The sequence below is a fragment of the Scleropages formosus genome, chromosome 4 (assembly GCF_900964775.1).
Source record: "Scleropages formosus chromosome 4, fSclFor1.1, whole genome shotgun sequence".
NCBI classification, from domain to species: domain Eukaryota; kingdom Metazoa; phylum Chordata; class Actinopteri; order Osteoglossiformes; family Osteoglossidae; genus Scleropages; species Scleropages formosus.
The window spans coordinates 23,321,286-23,341,601 of NC_041809.1; the positions used below are offsets into that span (position 1 = coordinate 23,321,286).

General features: G+C 47.5%; 1 protein-coding gene across 3 annotated transcripts in view; it reads left to right on the forward strand.

The window, feature by feature from the left end:
- cadm2a (cell adhesion molecule 2a) overlaps positions 1-19,788 on the forward strand; it is a 292,739-nt gene extending 272,951 nt beyond the window's left edge. For 2 of the 3 annotated variants that reach the window (XM_029251282.1, XM_029251284.1), the window contains exons 6-11: positions 1,901-2,062; positions 2,430-2,520; positions 3,167-3,345; positions 7,225-7,338; positions 16,313-16,435; positions 16,573-19,788. In XM_029251282.1, the coding sequence (XP_029107115.1) occupies positions 1,901-2,062; positions 2,430-2,520; positions 3,167-3,345; positions 7,225-7,338; positions 16,313-16,435; positions 16,573-16,691 (788 nt within the window). In that variant the 3' untranslated portion in view covers positions 16,692-19,788. The remainder of the gene's footprint in view (positions 1-1,900; positions 2,063-2,429; positions 2,521-3,166; positions 3,346-7,224; positions 7,339-16,312; positions 16,436-16,572) is intronic. The other variant, XM_029251283.1, reaches the window with a different exon arrangement.
- The last annotated feature ends 528 nt before the right edge of the window (positions 19,789-20,316 follow it).

Consider the following 20,316-nt stretch of genomic DNA (forward strand, 5'->3'; position numbering starts at 1 on the left):
TGCTCCTCCTCCGACAGGCGCGATCCCGTGCATTTCAACGGCCCATTAAAACGGCAAATCGCGGGCGCATCTCAGCCGTGATTTAAATGCAAAGCCTCTCTGGGCACTTTGATACACTTATTCCGCGAATGCGCTGAGATACTAGTCTACTGGAATGGAGTTCACGCATCCATTCAGAAAGCCTTTAAAAAACTTTGATTTGTCCCCATCTATTTTCTTGTTGAGCCTCAACCCAAATTTCTTTTTTGATGATGTTATGGTACATAGGCTGGTTACCCTTAAGTACTTGGCAAGAAAATGTGTTTTAATGTTGGGGTCTGCACCACGAGTTCCTGCTGTAAATATGTGGCTGACTGAAGCGTTTGAATTCCCTCCGCTTTAAAAAATTGACCGCTTTGCATGACAGTCCCAGTGGAATTCTGCGATGTGTGGACGCCCTTCTGGAAGTGAGAAAGCGCTGCGTGGTCATACCTCCAGTACGTTGTAAGCTACTCACCTCGAGCCCTTGCTCCATGTACGTGGACATATTTGTAACTGCTCTTTATACTCTTTCTCCCTGTACGTTGCTGTAACCCTGTGTTGTTCACAAAACTAATTTTAAAAATTACTGGAGATGATGGTTCTCAGCCCCTTACCGTCGGTGTGCGAACGCCGTCTCCTGAGCCGTGTGTCATACAGACTCATTTTGTCACGTTAGAACGTATCTCGCGTGCCCATAAAAAATGTCTTATGGTGTCGTTATGCCAGCCGTCCGACGGAAGATGAACAAGCGGAGCTCCCGGGGTCTTCTGTGTTTATCTTTATGTGGCAGTGTTGGAGTCGGCTAATATGAGCGAGTACCGCAACACTGTAATAATCACCGTAGTACCGTATGAGAATTTTGATAGATCTGCTGGTCCTCGCTGACCAATACAGTTGTCAAACATTAATTATCCAGGATGATGATTTCCCCAGCTCGCTCACTGTAGGCAGCTGCGCACCGACGGGCTGATTCACTGGAGTGCTGCTGAGAAGTAAACCATATCTCCCAGTTTAATAAAAGCTGAGGTGCCAGTCTAACTGCAGACAGCAAAGATATTAACTGCAGTCAAGACAAGTGCGATATTAATCAATACCGTGGGCTCCCAAGTGGCTCAGCCAGGGAAGGCGCTCATCCTGCGGTTTACATCCTAGCTGTGTCACCCACCAGTTGCGACCATTGGCCCTAAAATATAATTACAGTCATTTCCGTGCGAAAGGCGGGGCTCGGATCAACTCGCTCTCATAATCAGTGTGTGTGAGCGCCCCCTCGTGGGCTCCGGGTTACCTGTGGCTCTCAGCCCTCGGGGCCTCCTGCTGTAAATAGGCACAAGAAGAGACGGCGGCACGCGACAAAATCGGGGCGAAAGCTTCAATAAATAACTTATACGCAACAATATTACTCCACAAACCACTGAGTCTGGAAGAAATGAGCGGTAACGTCGCAAGAAAGTGACAGACGAGAAGCGGCGGAGAGTTTTGGAACCCCCGTGGGGAAACCCCCGCCTAGCTGAGCCACAGAGAGGATGAACGTGTGAATATTCATGCTGGAGGGTTGGCTTTAAGGGAAACGCTGAGCCGGGGGGGTTTCGCACCTGGCACACGTGGGTTTCCGCTTCTTGTCATCAGCCCGCGTTTTTTTCCCGTTCCTGGCAGCTGTCCCTTCACACTATAAGGATTTATTAGTTATTAATAGCAAAGAAAAAAACTGTGAAATATTTTTTGCCATTAGAATAAAACGGGAAAGTTGAGCAATGAAATAAAATAAATCAAAACCCTTAATGGTTGTCAGTGGGAGCCCTGCCAGCTCTGATTATGTTTGCCTCCCTCCCCCTCGAACAGCATGATGAAATTATACTTTGTCTTCTTGTTACTGCTCCAGGCGCCAAGGAGGTAAATGCCAGCGGGAAGACATTCACAGTCAGGAGCTCCCTCCAGCTGCAAGTGGACCGAAGCGACGACGGCGTGGCCTACACCTGCCGCGTGGAGCACGTGGCTCTGGCTTCATCGCCCCACCAGGCCACTGAGGTGCTGGAGGTCCACTGTGAGTATGGACACCAGGCTGCTCCTGCTCACCCTGCTCTCTCCTTCTGCTTGCATCGATAGCGTCGGAAACCATTCGCACTGGGAAGCGCTGCAACAAGCGCTTCCGGCCAGTTTGGAACGGCCCAAGTTCCACAAGGGCCATAATAAGTAAAACAGGACAAGTCGGGTTTCCCAAACATTCCTGTGATTAATAGAGTAACTAAAGGGAATAGCGGTAGCACAGTGCCGGAGTGGAGACGGTGGAACATTTTCATCGTAACATGTCTGCGTGTGTGTGTGTGTGTGTGTGTGTGTGTGTGTTTGTGTGTGCGTGTGCGTGTGTGTGTGTGTGTGTGCGCGTGTGTGTGTCTGTTCATTGTCCACAGATGCCCCACGTGTAGAGATCACACACTCCTCGGTGTTTCCCCAGGAAGGCCAGTTTTTGAAACTGGAGTGTGTGTCCAAGGGAAACCCCTCGTAAGTAAGGCTTGCAGCACAAATGCACACACACACACACACACACACACACGCGCACACGCACGCACGCACGTACGCAGGGAGGACACTGTGAGCGTCTCCGTGGGAAGATGAGGAAGTCTGTACGGGAAGTGCCGTGCAGGAGACCTACAAAATCGCTACGCTCACTCTTATCGTTCAAAAACAGCAGGTCCAGCAACGTTGTGATGAAGGCTAAATTCCTGATAGGAATTCCTCGCAGAACAGCCACGAGTTGTCTGTGGTATGGGAGCTTGTTTTACTGCATGAGATGAACAGTATTTGGTGCTCTCAGACGATGTTTAGGGGATCCACAACAAATTCAGCTGTCACCGTTAAAGGGCTTTTCTCAGCCGGCTCTCGGAAGCCGCAGAACTGATGGGAAGATTGAATACATTTGTATTCGTCGAAGTACGGAAACAGTTCTCAGTCACTCTATCTAGCTCCAGCTTTGCCAAGGTCATTCACAGAGCTCAGCTAATGTCCTCATAATCTTATCTCCATGTGTTGAGGTTGTATCACAGCTCTCCCTGACCTAATGAGAAGGTGTGTGGGTCTCAGGCTCACTTCACCACCCCCGGACGCTGGCTCACTTCCTCTCTCTTGTTCTCGACCGGGCACCACCCAGACCCGACCCCGTCCTGTGGACGAAGGACGGGGGGGAACTACCCGACATCGACCGCATGATCGTGGAAGGCCGAGAGCTGATCATCACGTCCCTGAATAAGACGGACAATGGGACGTACCGCTGCGAAGCCAGCAATCACCTGGGCACGAGCAGCGCCGAATACGTGCTCTACGTGTACGGTGAGTTCTTCACCGACGGCGTTCGACCTCACCGTCGCGCCCGCGCTCTTCCGTTGTCGGCTCCGCTTATCCCACCAGTAGAAGGCGCAGACCTTCCGACGGATCTTTCCGGCGAAGTTCCTTTCCCGCCGCTTTCGTCGTGAAAATAAACGCGGAGCGAGCGAAAGTGTGCAGGATGCAGCGTTTAGCGCCGTGGCACGAACAATGCCGGGCGCGGAGATAAGTTAATCCGGGGACGGCGGAGGAGCAGGGGGATGGAGGGACTCGCTGTCAAAGGAAGCAAATTGTCAAGGGCTCCGCCGTGGCTGCAGATTGCACTCGTCAAAGGCAGCAAAGCTACAAATGGCCAAAAAATGGAATTGAAAGAAGGCCAGATTAAGAAGTTTAGGGACAAGCAAGCTGGCTGGAGGGACGGGGCTTGTTTGTGTACGAACGACGTGGGCTAACAAACAGCTAAGAGTTTCTGCATTCACAGCTCAAGTAAAGCTCTTTAACGGATGGACGTGCAGCTCCCATCTTTTTTTTTTTTTTTTTTTTTCTTGGTCTGTTTTTGCTTTATATATTTTTGCTCTTAAAAAGGGCAAGAAGTGCCTTTGCAGCGAAGATGTGGCTCTCCCCAGAAAGACACTGGGCACCGGGAAGGCTTCTCTCGCGCCTCCTCCGTGCCAGGACGGGGCTCTCGGACACAGGTTCTTGGGACCGCCATCGCTGGAGTTTTATGCGATCCTAATTGAGTGCTGCCAGGCTGCCTCTGGCACAGGCCAATGAATGGGCCTCCTTGTCTGAGGAAAGGCCCTCCTCTGCCCTGGGCAGTGCCAAGCGGGCCCGAACAGCTGCTCGCCAGCCAGTGTAGACACAGCTTTGTCGCCGCTGCACTCCTCTCTCGCGTTAATTAATACTTTTGTTTTTTTTTTCCTCTTTCCAAATACTTTCCGAACTGTAGTTACGAACACTGACTCTGGTCAAGGAGGTTTAACTATGGGAGAAAATTAATACCGCGCCGTTCTGTACGTCTGCCTTTTAATTAGTTTTATTCTGATGTGGAGCAGGTGCAAAATCCCCAAACTGAAATTAAACCTCTGTATTGTACTAATTAAAAACTGAGATCAATACTGTGATCGGGCCTGAGACCAGGCAGGAGTTTGAAACGAACCCTTGCAGTTACACTTTGCTGAGACCCCACGCCCCCCTCCCCGTGCAGAACCGTAAAAGCTCTCTTGATGCATTTAAAACCCGTATTTCCACACCTTTTTAATCAATAACCTACTCCCCCAACCGTTTGCCATCTTGTCCTCTCCTTCCTAATAAAGAATCCTTATTAAGGGATTTATCAACCACTAACAATTAATGGCCACTGTGAAAGTGTGAGCAATAAAAGTCAATACTTCCTATTACAGCATAATGGTCCACAACACACTTCAGACTTACCTAGAGGCTATATTAGCCTTGGAAATTGGAGCATGTGTAAAATGCTTGATTTAATTGATAATTATGTAAAGCGCATACACAATTTAAGCGTTCGGTTTATGCATGTGCGCCTTCTGTTTATGAGTCCTGGTGTTCCCTGCGGTAGTTTAGCGTGTGTGGCTGTTTCGAACAAAGAACCTCTCAACGCACCTCGGGGACGATGGGCGCGCGGGTCGAGCGGCTGCAACGCGGCCACCGTCAGCCCCTGGTTCTAGGTGAGGGGACGCGATTTCTGTAGGATCTGCTCTTTCCCAAATGAGCTGAGCATCTTCACAAGGCCATAGGAGGAGAGGGAGAGAGAGACGGAGAGAGAGAGAGACAGAGAGATTGTGGAGGGGTGAAGGCTGGGGAATTCAGGCTCCGGGATGAATAAGGGCCTCATTAGTGCTGACAGGAACGGTGGAAACACATTTGGCTGAGGTGAGCAGATATTCATCAAGGGTGGAGGACGTATTGACTGAACGCGTCCCTCCCATGAACCTAATTCGCTAATGACACGAGTGCTGAAAAGCAATAAATGTCACCCGAAGTTGTGCGGCAGGCAATTTATCACCATTTTCAATTTTAATTCTAATTTGGTAAATGTAGCTACGGAAGGGCTGGCATTACGGCGGGGAGATACATGATAAAGCGCACATCGGCGACCGTAAGGGGTGATAGATAGTGGCGTGGAATTACACCCGGGACCTGAGCCTCATCCGTTAAAGCGGCACGTTGCAAATGGCCGTTTAATGGACGCGGGTGCCGTGAGCCCCCCGCCGGTGCCACTTTGCTCGGGTTGTGCCCGCAACGCGGGACGCCGCTACGCTCGCGCGGACCCGGAGCGTCCTAGACGTACCCCACGCGTGATCGTGACGTGCCTGACGGCGGAGGGAAAGGGCAGAGAGCAGAGCCATGCGGCCGCGACGCTGCCGGGCGACTCATTAGTCCAGGCGTCCACGCGCAGCGGCGGCACAGAGCGCGATGCGCGGACGCGGCTCCTGGCTGCTCAGCCGCCCCACTCCTGCTTCGCTGCCAAAAACTTTCCGTTTCTTAAAAAAAAAAAAAAGGAAAAAAAAATTTTCCTAGAGGCCTAATTTAAATGAGCAGAGGTTCCAGTGTTGAGGAAATAAATAAATAAATAAATAAATAAATAGGAGGCGCATCGCGTCTCCCATACCACTGGAAATGTCAGGCCAGTGTAACAACAAGGGTAACAAAAGGGCTTAATGATGTTGATGCCATAAAAGTGACAAATTTTCGTGCGGAGAAAGGTAATTAGGTGTCACAGAGTGAGAACACACTGTCCGCATTCATTACACCTCTTGCGGGTGGCGGAACCTGTTCCTCCTTTTCATCAGCGATTAGGCCGCATCTCGGCGCTTTACAGGCCCCACCGATGTTTTATTAAGCCGCCGTTGCGTCGTTGCCGCTCATTATGGAGGGTTCTTTTTTTTTTTTTTTTTTTTCCCAGCCTAAATTCCCACTTAGTGTTCCACTTACCGTTGGCAGCCGCATCTGAAAGAGCGGCGCATACGTCATTGATTTTTAGATGAGACCCACAGCTAGGTAATTTTTCAGTTCTTATCGACGTCAAGCAAGAGCCCACTGTTGAAAGTAACGAATTACCTGTGTAATAAGTGAGCCTTAATTTTTATTGTGCACCATTTCCACTGACAGCACAGGTGATCTGTACAGCTGCTACACGCAAAATCCCCGTTTTCTTTTTTTTTTTCCCCTTAATCATAGGACTGCCTTCCGCCATCTGTCATTCCTTATACGTTCCTTCTAACGGTATATTACTTAATCGCTTCCAAGATTTATCTGTTTATATAGCGCATCTCCCCTGTGTAATTGTCAGACTTATTGCTGTGTCGCTATAACGTGTGGTAAGTGCTTACAGCCCTCATTACCGGAAACAAAGCATGTCTCGTGTTAGACGTGCACCCTTTGCTTTGGTGCGCTTTTGTTTATTGATTTTGCGAGTTGGCTTGATGATGCTGTGCGTTTTTTTTTTTCCATTTCTTTTTTTTTATTACTTACTTTGATGTTTGCATTTCGCATAGTTAATTTTCATCACACGGAAAGAAGGTATCCCCTTTTTTTTTTCTTTTCTTTTCTAGTATTTGCGTTATGTTTTTTTTCATGTGTCTGTGTTTGATAGGGGGGCGCAGTGGGTTGGGCCGCAGTCCTGCTCTCCGGTGGGTCTGGGGTTCGAGTCCCGCTTGGGGTGCCTTGCGACGGACTGGCGTCCCGTCCCGGGTGTGTCCCCTCCCCCTCCGGCCTTACGCCCTGTGTTACCGGGTAGGCTCCGGTTCCCGTGACCCCCTATGGGACAAGCGGTTCTGAAAATGTGTGTGCGTGTGTGTGTGTCTGTGTTCTCTTCATTTTTCTTTTTGTCTCTTTGTTTGTCGTTTGTGTACCATTTGCCAGATGTCCCCACCACAATGCCTCCATCTTCAGCTCTCCCCACCCAGCCTACAACCCCAGACATTGCTTTCTTTGACCCCCACGGCACCAAATCTGCAGCCACTGGCGTTGTGCGAGGTACAGTACCACACCACGCACCTGTCGCACCTGTCTCACCTCTCTCACACTCTAGCAAATCACCGTCCTGCCTCCTCCTGGTACAGAACCAGAACTTCCTCTAATCTGTTCTCTACACATGACCACAACCCATTTATATTCGACTCGGTGCCTTCGGTCCCCAATGGCGAGACGTAGCTCGAACGCGCCTTCCTTCAGAATGAGCCCTGCTCTGTGTGCCAGGAAACGAGTACACCTGGCCCTCTGTGTTCCCCTCCTCCGCCTCGCTCGCTCTCTTTCTCTTTCAGTCGCTCACAGTTTTTTTCATCTGCCAGGAATTTTCCCGAGTGGGTTTTTTACGTTGCGGAGCTCTATTCTCTCTGATTTTAAATCCCTCGCACACCCGCCAAGTGTCCTATTCACACTGCATTGAACTTAAGATTGCACTTTAGCATCCGGTTCCACTGGGGCTCATCGGAGGGTGTGGAGGCAGAGCAGCACGCCACCCCGGTGCCGCTGATGCCCCCAAGACCCGGTGACGTGATGAGACGCGATCTGAGACGTCACAGACTACGAGACAGCTTTGTACTATAAGCCTCTGTCCTCAGTTTCGTCGGACCAAATCTACTCAAGTACCGAGTTCCGCCTCTCAGCTGTTGCGGTAAATCGCAAAGAAGCAGCCCTGAAGCGCCCCCCGAGTTCACCACCATCAGAGAGGCTGGTTCCGTAGATACCGGGCGCTAATTTAGTGAAGTGTACGTGTTCAAACTCTTCGATGTCTGTAAATGTTTGCTGTGGAGCAATGATTGTTTAAGCGCTTATTTATAAGTACCATTACTTTGCCTACTCTGGAGACTGTGAATCAATGTACCTGCGCTTTCCTGATCGACTTTAAACCACCCTTTTCATCTCTCCATGTAGCATGATTCACGATACACCCCATTATGCTTCAGTCGACATATGTTTGGCGTTATGGACTCTGCTGTGTTCATTGCCATGTTATTTTTCACTGATTTCCCATGATGCATTTTGCTTTAGCGCAGCGGCGCGGCGTGATCAAGGTGAATGCTGTGTGCTGCCCCCCTCCTCCGCTAATGGACATTGCTATTCCTGTCGTAGTGCTGCGAGGGCCCGGCAATGTCAGTGGTGCACTTCCTCTTGTAAAAATCCTCCAAATGTATTTTTATGGCTTGCAAATTAGCTATGACCTTAGGACGCTGAAAGGTTGAATAAAGTACAAGGGTTTCTTAGCACTTTAAAATATTTATGATTCTCCTTTCATAATCAGCGTGCGTTCGCCTCAGACCTTTGGCGACTGCGCCCAGAGAATAATTTTCTTTTAAGGGACGGTGATTAGTTATGCCTTACTGCGCAGCTCAGAAAAGCCACAGCAAAAATCCATATATTTGAGGGGTTTTTTTTTTTTTTTCTTGTGTAATCGTCAGCCCTTCCTTGTTAAAAAAAGGAAAAGAAAAAAAAGAAAAAAGAAAGAAAGGGGAAAGACAACCTGAAGACCTTTTCGCCAACAGAAAAGTGCGTAGCACACAGCTGCCAAATGGCCCTGAAACTGCTGAACAGTGTTATCCAAAACCCATATCGTCGGTAAAGACCTTTCTGGACCTCTTTAATCTTATTTTCTGTAAATGAGGGACTCCAGAGGAATACACTTCAGAAAATGTAAAAAAAAAGAAAAAAAAGGGAAAAAAAAAACGAAATGGTTCCCTTTGAAGTCTGTGTCAGGGAGAGGTTCACCTACCCTGTCGAATTATTAGTGGAGCTCTGCTTTTTTACCCTGAGTAAATTGCTCCCATTAAAAGCAGCAGAGGAATGCGTGTGCATACTTTATCGTAAATCCCCAAGGCTCTGTGATGGAGGAGTGTTGGAGCCCTGTCGAGGCTGCGGTCAGCTTCTCTTTGGTACGTTATCATCAACTGACCAGCTTTAAGTTGCTTAAAGTCTCAGCAGTCGGCACCAGCGCACTGGGCAGCACCTTCCAGCGCTGGGATTATGCCGGACGGAGTGCCGTCCGGTTGCCCGAGTGCCGCGATAATGGTTACCGAGCACCTGCGATCTCACGATTGAAAGCCCCAGGTGGCACTGATCAGACCCCATGTGCCACATCCAGCTGTGGAACCGGAATAGAGACCGGTGCCCATCTTCCCGATGAAACCTCTGTCTGTCACTCTGCCCCCAGAGGACTCCAGTCCCCCATGACACAAATTGGGACGAAAGGTTTACAGTCACAGCTGTGAAGGAAAGTCAGCCACACCCTTGCCGCGGCATCTCCGTGGAGCGGCTGAGGAACGTGCTGGTGAAGATGTGCCCAGGCGGGGACCCCTACAGTTAGCCAGTATGGGGCCGCTGGGGACTTGAATGGCATCCCGTTGTTTGTCAGGTCCAGCAGGATGTGGCCCGGATCGCTGCCTCTTTGCCCCCGACAATCCACTGAGAGCCATTTCCAAGTATTTCTGTTTTTGTTCCCGGTCTCGTGCGATAGTCTGTCGCCTTGCCCTGCTTTGCTGGTTTCATTCGAGTTCGTGCTGCTGCCCACAACAGCGCACACTCGAGGGCTTCCTCGTCCCGGTGCTGTAAGGGTCTGTTGGGCATGGTGTCCAGTTTGTAGGAGAGCGCTTCTCAAATGCCAGCTGATGAAGTGAAACATCTCTCTGTACGTCTGATAGCGAAGCTTTTTTCTCCTGACCGTCTCAACCTTTCCCTTGTCCTCCGTCACCGCCCAGAGTGAGGGACCTGGCTGAGTCCGTAACACCTTAATATCGCTTTACCCAGGAGTCAGAGCAGATGGGAAATGCCGCAAAGCCTCAAGGACCGTCCTGTGGGCCGTCACCTAGTGTAAGTCACCGGATTCCTCCGCTTCAGGGAGATTCTTTGACCGACTGTTGAGGCGTCTCAAGCCCAAAGCCCATCAGTTCTCAGCATTAGCTTCAACGTGGTGGAATGAGCGTAACACCTCCCTCAGGACTGTAGAGTGTCACACCAAAAAGGGCTGCTGGACCCACCATTTTTGAACTGCTCCATGACTGCTAACTGGTACATGTATATTATTGTACATGTGTAAGATATTAAATTGACGGCACTGGTACTCAGTACCGGTAAAAGAGCAGTACAGAACGTTCAAGCTGCACTTAGATTTGTTTGCCGATGCATTTTGAAGGAAGTCTTCGGCAAAATGAACAAAGTTAGGTTCTACCGGTGATAGGCGCCGCGCTTCGGTGTCATTGCAGAGAAACGCGGTATATGCTCAGAGGGCTGCAGACGGAGGCGGAGTACCCAGGGACTGTCCTCAAGGCATCCTGTAGCTATTCTTATCTCCATTCTGAGCACTGCAAGCAATTCAGCTGTTTTTTTTGATACTGACAGTAAAGGAGACATCTAAGAACATTCTATGCCTTATACTTATATTATTATTGATTTATTTTTAATGGAAGGACAGGCCATGGTTCTGTTTAGCTAATGAAGGTAGCAGGAAGGCTTTGTTGTGCTGTGAAAGGCCCGGCGCTGGCAAGGCCTTCCCTGGGGGTAGGAGAAATACCAAGCCATGCGTTCCGAGTGCCCTTTTTCCCCCTCCTCTGAAAGCGAAAGCACAGGAGGAATTAAAATGTAATGCAAAGGTCCTTTTACTTAGTCATGGAGTTCAGTTATTGATGATCTGTCACATTAAGTCGGCGTCGCAGAAGAGTTATGGGAACAATTTAAAATAAAGCACAAGACAAAAAAAAAATCATTAGGTTCCCGAGCGGAATATGAATTACACCTAATAGCCCCTCTATTCATTAAATTTCAATGGCAAAAGACACTTTAAGTAATCTTTTGGAAGCAGGCAGCAAGAAGGTCTAATTCTGCTCAAACACACTTTTTTCCACCTTGTTCTGCTTCAAGATCGTCAGCTCTTGATAATGTAGTCTCTCTGTAGGTGGCTGTTCGCCCCTGGGGAGCCTGGCATTAGTGATGCTACTTTATTTGATTGCCGCAGAGTCGAATTTGCCGCGCGGGCACACGGACCTTGTTTCAGGTTAAATCATTTCGCTGCTCAGCAGGGCACCAGGCTCCCTTAGATTCCCTGATTCTTTTTTTTTTTTTTTTTAAACAATTACGAGCAGTAATTTATTTTTTAATCCAATTAAACTGTTTTGGCCCTCTATATGTTGCTTGTCAGCAGGCTTGTTTCGGTCTGTCGCAGACAGCCAGGGAACGAGCACATTTCTTGAGCGCTTCTCTCAGGTTTGTTTGTCTGGAAGGGGGCCACTGGTGTTGGAGTGAATTTCCCAGAAGGGGACTCACACTGATCACACTGCACTGCAGAAGAAGAACAAAGTAAACACACGCTGTTTATTTTTTCCCACTCTCTCCTCCTTCAAGTCCGGTCCTGGAGAACATCTCTCGGTGACAAGTGCATCGAGTGACCCGGCTGTCTTTTAGGACTCTCGAGTTTGGCACCCGCTGCACATTTTCCATTAGATGGAAACTGCTGAAATCTCAGTTTCAGGTGGGGGAAAAAAAAACTATGTAATTACTCTAGATAAATATTCTGCTCAGTAAATGTAGCTTTTCTCTCACATCTCTTGACTCGACTGTGTAAATTATCCAGCATCACTCGTGTAATCGTTGCCTTTGTTCTGTCGATCTTGCCACCGTGCCCAAATGCCGGGGGCCAAACTTGGTGTTAGGCCAACCTGAAGAGCTACGTGGACTAGTGAAGGCTCGACGTCTGCTTCAAGGGCTTCACGGAAGGCGCTAATGCTGAGATCGGGAGGTACTGCGTACCTGGGCGTCTACGTACGAAGAGAAAAGAGCTGTCCAGAAGACATCAGAACCTAGTAAAAATATGCTGGAGCCCTTTTAAAATGAGCGACATTTAATGACCCTGGGTGCCCCCCCCCTTCGTGGACAAGACCACCTAATAGAAAAAATGTTTTGCTTTGCGGAGAGTCCACGAAATAGGTTGAGCGCCACAAATCCAGTGAAAAGTGGCGAATGACACTGTAACATGGTAACCCTAACCCAATACCTGTCATTCAAAAAAATTCTTGGGGCTCTTAACTCCAGTTTTCGCAAAAACGATCCTCTTGAAAGAGCAGCATTAATTCCCAATCCACGTACGGTATATTGTTTTAATCTGTCCATCTGAGAAGTGTTTTGTTTACCTCCTTTAAATGAAATGATATCAAATTTTACCTAATTATCACATTAATGATAATAAAACATATGCTTATTGCCTTCATTCCAAGCGCAGGTTAGTGGATATATTGAGTGCACGGCAGAGTCACTCAGAAAGGTTCAGTGCGACGCTGTTCCGGTGTCTGACGGCGCTGTGGCGAATGGATCAGCGGCTCCGAGGCGCGGGCTGCCGGGGTGCTGTAAGGACCCCTACGCCTTGTCTGTTTTCTGTCCGCCATTCCAGCTGAGGTCTTAATTATCTAATTGAGCTTTTGCTTGAACTAATAACTTGCTTATTAAGAACCATTTTCCATCTCATTGCACTTCTCAATCATGTTTTGGAATTAATCATTTGCTTATTTGGTCAATTATACTGTATGTCTTTTCTGTAGCCCAAGCTGGTCTGAGGAGGGACCTAATGCAGCGAAATGTACTTGAAGTGCGCGATGGGTCGTTAAGGAGTAATTCACTGCCAGAATCTCTTTTTTATACGCGGCGCCCTACCCGTGAAAGCGTTTTTGTTTATGCCTGAAAGTATCGACGCTACCCTGGTCATTTTGATTCTTCCATGAACAGCGGCCTTCAAAGTTCATGCGAGGGAAAGCCAACGATAACCGTCTGTAGCACACGCCTGGCCGTACGATTCCAGACACGTGTGCAAAAGGACATCATTTTCTTCAACCTTTTTGCAGAAGGCGTCCCGAACCCCGCATACCGTATCTCTGCTATTCCGTCTGAACACCGAGCAGAGGCAGAATGTCATGTGCGCGCAGGCGAGGAGGCTCAGTCAATGGGAGAAGCTCCAGACAAGAGTAGAAGGTGGTGTTGGGGGGTTATATTAAAAGGGGTCTTTGCACGCACTCTCCAACATCAAATCATACAGAGAGAGAAATGTCCCTGGCCTTATTAAAAGATAATGTGTTCTGAAGCACAAAAAAATGTATCTCGCTTTTTTCCCCTGCTGCTCTGCTGAAGCCCGATCTCCTCTGAGGCAGCCCTGATGAGTTCTGTCAATTTGGGCCTGATGAAATGTTCATGTATTAAAGTGCCATATTTCCCCAAGAAACAGCAAGGCCCAAAACAGGCACAGAGAGTAATGAAATACTCTGCATTATTCATATCAGTCTCATTTTTTCCGTAGACCCGAGAAATTAGCTTTCACATCATTGTTATCCATTGTGCCTCCCGAGTGTTACCAAAGTCAATAGATTTGCCCCGGGGGGCATTTTCGGGGTGGCCCCTTTTTACGAGACCATTATAAAGAGCCCTGACTGTAGACATCCAATTACGGGAACACTGGCGCTTGCACCCAAGGTAAAGTAATATATATAACGTGAAAGGGGGATCATCAAAATATTAGCACTGAGTGGTAATAGCTCCTGCTCATGCTTCGTGATGGCTTTTCCTTTCCTGTCACTCAGCGGCAGGAGTCTCCTGTGAACCTCCTTTGTTGTTTCTGCTTTACTCTCGGAGTCATCAGAGCTTTTATTGAAATTAATTATGAAAGACAACTTTTTTATTATTAAACCGGGATTCTTTTGTATCCCCGGCTAAAACTCAGTAATGAGGTAATTGATGAGATGACTTTATGAAACTTTTTCTTTTTTTTTGCAAAAACTGACAAGTTGTCATTGTGAGCACCACCCAGGTTGCTGCTGACGCCATCAGGATGGGTACCTTTCGCACAGATGTACCGCTTCGTACCGATTTAGAGCATTTTGAATGGTTTCAAATTACACTCTGGCCCTGGGCTTACCGGGGCTACGCCGACTGATATGGTAATTACACGTGGTTGCAGATCAAACTGTCTCCGTAGCTCAGCACTGCTGGATGAAATGCACCACAACAAGCAAAAAGTCGATAGACAGAGGCTAAAAAAAAGGGGGGAAAAAAAAGTGTAAAACAAAGGATTTCATTTGGTTCCTGGTGGGAAAACTTGTTTGTGTGTCAGCACTGGGAGCATCCAGAAAGATGAAACGCGGCGGAGTTGAGGTGCCGTTAAACTGGGCGGGAGGGGAGACCGGGCAAAGGGGAGGTGAGAAGGGTTCGTGAAATGACCTGTGATTCCGTGTGGTTTACAGCGGATGAGCAAATTGAAGTATTATGGAGAAAGATGAGATTGAGAGATGGAGGAAGCAGTGTGAACAAAAAGAGATTACTGTCTGAGCCCCGGTGGCCGGGGTCACCAGGTGCCGAGTGTCGGCTCAGACTGGTATCCCCCGGAGTAAAATCACTTGGGCGGGACGCGTCTGTGCGATTATTTTAGCCAGTGCCACTAAATAGCTGTTTCAGCCTGGAGGAGAAACCCCTGGGTGGCAGAAACCGACGCGGGGGGGGTGTGGCGAGGACAGGAGTCTACAGGTGGGGAGTCGTGGGTTCAGATTCCCAGAGGCACACCGTTGCCAGGCACTGGAACGGGTCCCTTTAATTGCTCTAGCTGTGTAATGTGCCACGCGACGGATGACGCACGTCGACGCCTCGAGAAAGCAAGCAAATAGATCATTTTTAAGAATAACGATACTAAAGTTAAATAGTGTGTCGGTCCACTGCGTCTCGGTCACATAAGCTTTCCAGTGCGTTTCAGTGCAGTGCTGCACACCTGTGGAGCAGCCAGTTACCCCTTAGTGCTGCCGCCTCCCCGACTCAGAAGCAGCTGTTGTGCGTCAATAGTGTAACTGATTTTGCGACGTTTCTCCACACGTGGAATAACGTGATGTAGAATAATGTACACTGCTGACTTGCTGGGATTTAGACCTCCTGTTCCCTGTGCCTTTGGACTGTGGGAGGAAACCAGAGCACCTAGAGGAAGCCCACGTGAACACAGGGAGAACGTGTCAAACTCCACACAGGCTGAGCCAGACTGGCACCCGCATCCAAATGCAAAGCCCAGGTGCTCCAAGGCACCAGCGCTACCCATTTCAGCACCGTGCCGCTCAAGCAGCAATTCCTCAGGACGCGCTAATGGCGGTATCCATGGTAACGATAGATAAGTGCATGCGTATCTGTGTATTTCCCTCAACCCAACATATTTTTCACGTTACTTGAAAAGTACAGCTGACAGCAGCATGGAAGAGGAGCAGGAATGTTTGAAAAGAGGCAACAGAAATGCACAGAGAAGGCCCTGGTCAGAGTTGCTTGCACTCTGAGCGCTTTGCCCCTTGGGGAGCCCTGGTAGAGAGGCGAACAAAGCAGGGAGGCAGTACGCTGTTAGCTTCAGAGGGGGCTGTTAGAGGGGAGGCCACGCGTGACACAACACGGAGCAGCGGTCTGTCTGCGTGCAGCGTAGGGCTGCCCAGGAGAGGCCTGTCGTCACGCTGTGTCCATCCATCCTTGGAACACTGGAGTGCGCTGACGTGAGCTAGCAGGAGCCCGGACGCACACGCACACATCCATCCGTTTTTTTTTTCAAATCATAACTTTTTTTCAATTTAATGATTTATGTATTTTTCTCCACGGCTGTCTTCTTCAACTGCTTGAAACCCAGAGACTTCAGGAGACCGGTAAATAATTCAGCCCCTTTCTCCCCACTTATTTAATTATTTTTTTTATTTTGTATGCGCGCGTACGTGTGTGTCTGTGTGTGTGTGTGTGTGTGTGTGTGTGTGTGTGTGTGTGTGTGTGTGTGTGTGTGTGTGCGTGCACGATTCCAGCTGTCCGGTGTTTACTTTGTTGTTCAGAGCATCATCATACCTGCTTTGATTTTCCATTTTTCTCTCGTAAATATCCCCACAGTGAAGCTGCGGGAAGTGCAATACGATGAAACGGCACCTCGACTCGGTTGGTCGTACCAGGGAGTTAATGTTTCTCGCTCTCTCTGTAGATCCCAACGCTCTGGAGCAGAGTGGACCGGACCACGCGCTGATCGGAGGAGTGGTCGCCGTCGTTGTGTTCGTCACCCTCTGTTTAATAATTGTGCTCGGACGATACCTGGCAAGGCATAAAGGTGCGTCACGAGAAAAGTCGAGTAGACGGAGCCGATACCCGCGAGATACGTGATAACAGTTAATAAAGGCCGTTCGTTAACTGCATGTGTTTCATCGCTACGTGATCTCTTACTCTTACTCTACCTCGCCCCAACAGGAACGTACCTGACGAACGAGGCCAAAGGAGCAGACGATGCCCCCGATGCAGATACGGCCATCATCAATGCCGAGGGCAACCACGCGCACGCAGAGGAGAAGAAGGAGTACTTCATTTAGACTGGCCCCCCCGCCACGCCCGCGAGCCCTGCCCCCCCCCCGACCCCCGTCGAGCTGCGTAGGAAAGCCGGCACTCAGCTCAAGCGCATTCTTACCCCAGTCCCTCACTGTTGGCCTTTTTCTTCTTTTCTTTCCTTTCCTTTTCTTTGAAGGTCGGTCCTCTCCATTCTTCTCTCCGACTCGCCTGCCTCTCACTGGCCAGTTTTTACGAGCGAATAGCTGCTGACGATGTCATCTTTTCTATTTACAGTGTTTCTGTGCAAAGAAACCCAAAATTCCAGAACCATTGTGATCATTGAACCCCTTCCCCCACCCTCCATCAACCTTTTCCCTCCAAATTTTTCCCAACATTTTCTGTACAGTGCCTAAATATACAGACATCCACTGAATTATGGGTCAATGCCTTCGTTTATGTAACTGATGTAAGCGGTTACTTGCTCTATCTCGACTTACTACTACAGTGACAAAAGCAATGATCATTATTATTTCTGCTGTTTTTCTAGAGTAATATTAGCTCAGAACCCTCCTTCACCTTATTTAGTAATGTAGCCGTTCTGTTTACCCCATTCGAATGTATCTGTCACACCCCGCATATTTACCCAGAAGAATCCCATGTGCTTAGTTCAGCACAGGGAGGTCTGTTGCAGTGCCAACATGCTTCGACAAAATACTTTCGAAAGATCGGTAGACAGCCATAGCCATACTGGAATATGACGAATAATGAAAACGTTACTGCTGCGAGAATGAGCATTTCAAGAAGGATGTTTTCAGAAAGTTTACAGTGATATTAACCTGCGAAATTCACTTGAACTTGTGAGGGACCACTTATACATCCACAAGCAACGGTGAATGTGAGATTTATGTCGATGAAGGGGCAACGCAAGGTGACTAAAGATGGCTATAGGTCCGAACACATGAGCACAATCTGAAGAGTTTTAATTTTTTATCGCAACCTTAATGTCTTAACAGCTTTCCTTGTTGCGTCTGTATATTCCTGCACTGTTGAACATCTTCGCCGCTGACGCGCAATGTTCTCCCGGCGTGGCCGGGATCTCGGAAGAGAACCTCCACGTAGTCGCACGTGTCGGGCCAAAGAAGGTCTTCTTGCTCCTCGAGCGTTTCTCTTGGCTGAGATGCAATTGGGCGGAATCTCTGTCCCGTCGAATGTCCGTCTGCCGAGGGACAGTTTGACTTTTGATTTTTTGAGCTGAATGTATGTCAAATAGGAGAGATTCATTTGGAGGGACGTGAAACGGAAACATTACAGAACAGAACCGCGTGAGAACATTGCGTGTCAGCTGGTCTAGGCCTTTTTTCTCATTGTTTGATAATAAAATTAATAAATTACAAAAAAATACAGAAGCACAAAATAGTTTTATGGCGAAACTGTATTCATTTGCCAACAGGTGGACTGACTCAGGATTCCGAGGTGAGTCTAATTTAGTAATTAGACTTTTCAAACCAGTGGGCAAAATTCGGCTCTCCCCAAGTCAATCCGTTCAAAAGATGTTCTGAGGTTATTTAACGAAAAAGTGAACAGTAGGAAGTGTTTTTAAAGACTGAAACTGTCTTTTATTTGTATAACAAATAAGCTCCCTTGTCAATACAGCTGTATATTACGTCTGCTAAATGTGGTTACTAGTGAAATTGTTGTTAGATTTTGGGATCACTCTTACCTTAAAATTTGTATATTAGCCAATTTATCTATTGAAAATAATCTATAAATCTTTTCAATTTGTCATTTGTCACTGCTTATATTAAATAAGAAATATGAAAAGAGTGTTTTCTTTCAGCGCAAAGGCATGTATATAATGTGTAAGTACTAAACTTTGGTAATACATATGTTTTCTCCCAATCTTTTATTTTAATTTATTTCATTTCCTATAATTCCATTTACCATGATTTGCTGGAATAAAAATGTTGGTCTTTTTTCGAAGAGTGACAGTAACATACTGTTAGCAAAGACTATTAAATACTGCTTTGCTGAAGTGTACGGTAATCTTGTAGGAAGAGCTCTCAGCAATTTAAATAACACACTCAGTGTGTGTGTGTGTGTGTGTGTGTGTGAGCATGTGTGTGGGGGGATCAACACAAATGGCTGGAAAACAAATCGATCAGCTCATCACCCTGTTTTCTGAGAATGAGCCATTCTCAGCACAGCCGTCATGGTTATATGCCCTCTGTACGATTGCAACTTGTCATGTGCTTTGGCAATATACTGCATTATTATTATTATTATTATTATTATTATTATTATTATTATCTCAAGCTTTAAGATTCCAAACAACTCTTTTAGTGTCATCTTTACCATGCAGAGAATAAACTGCTAGTTCATTCGTGATGTTTCACATAATATTTATACTAGTAAATGCCCATGGATATCCATCACTGGTCACCCACAGCACATGAAAAGAGGAGGCTGGAAACCTGTCGTGTCTGAGGTGTGACCGCAAGCACTCAAAAGAGCGTCACACAATTTTCCGTCACAAAGAGCAGAAATTGATGTTGAGGCGCTTGAGGTCAAACGAGATGCTTTTTAGAAGCCCAGAAGTTGTGGAGCTGTGAGCAAATCACCGCTGTTGATGAAGACTTGGCCACTTGGAGGACAGGCAATGCTTAATGCTGTGCGTGCAGACGGCCACGTTTACATCTCATGATTTCCAACCTCCCCTGTCGGTGTGTCCTGTACTACCGCACATCCCAGATGTTCACTTCCTCGCACACCCCACAACAATGCAAGGTGACATTTTGTCATTTTGGGAAGGATGTATGTGTGTGTGCTCTTGTTCAGGGCTGGAAAGAGCCAAGTTACTGCTTTGCAATGACGTCCGGGGGTCGTGTCTAAATGTTTCCTACTTTAAGTCAAAGTCATTCATGACAATGTATCGGAATAAATCAAGCAGCTTCAGTACAACGATCACCACGATTGCCTTTGTGTTTTCAGCAGTGTCACTGGCATATTGAGCAGCAGGTACACACCAAACGGGAGGTTCGTTGCCTCTCTTTGCGTCACAAAACTTGCATCAGTGTTGTACCGGCGTGTAACAGTGCTCTTATTTTTAAAGCATGAATCAGCTTTTTTAAAACTTTTTTATTTTACACGCTTTGCTTAGTATTTATGTTTTTAATGCATCTTATGTGTTTTTCATTTTTTTGCATTTTGATGTGGCATTTGTTGAAATGTATGAGCTTCGTGTGTGTGTGTGTGTGTGTGTGTGTGTGTGTGTTCAACTCTCATTTCAGAAGCTTTGAAAACAGCACAGCAAGAAAGGTGAAGGACTGATGTGTTGTCGTAGAGTCGAAAGTGAAAAAGCTGTTCTGAATATCTTGTCCTTTGTTGTGCATGTGAAGGTCAAATTTTGCGGTTTGGATAAAACTGCATAATTAACATCCGAAACACCTGAGTCCAAAAATACAAGATGTCCATCAGTATCAGTAGGCTTTTGGAGATCACCTGAAAATAGATTGTAAAAATGTCTTCAGACGGTTTTTTTTTTTTTTCTTTCCTCTTAGCATTAGCTGACTTGCCTAACGCCTTCGATTACATCACACCTCCACTTCAGGTCTTTTTCTCCTGGTGGGATATTGACATTGTCCACAGTGTGGTTTCAGCCATTTGCACACA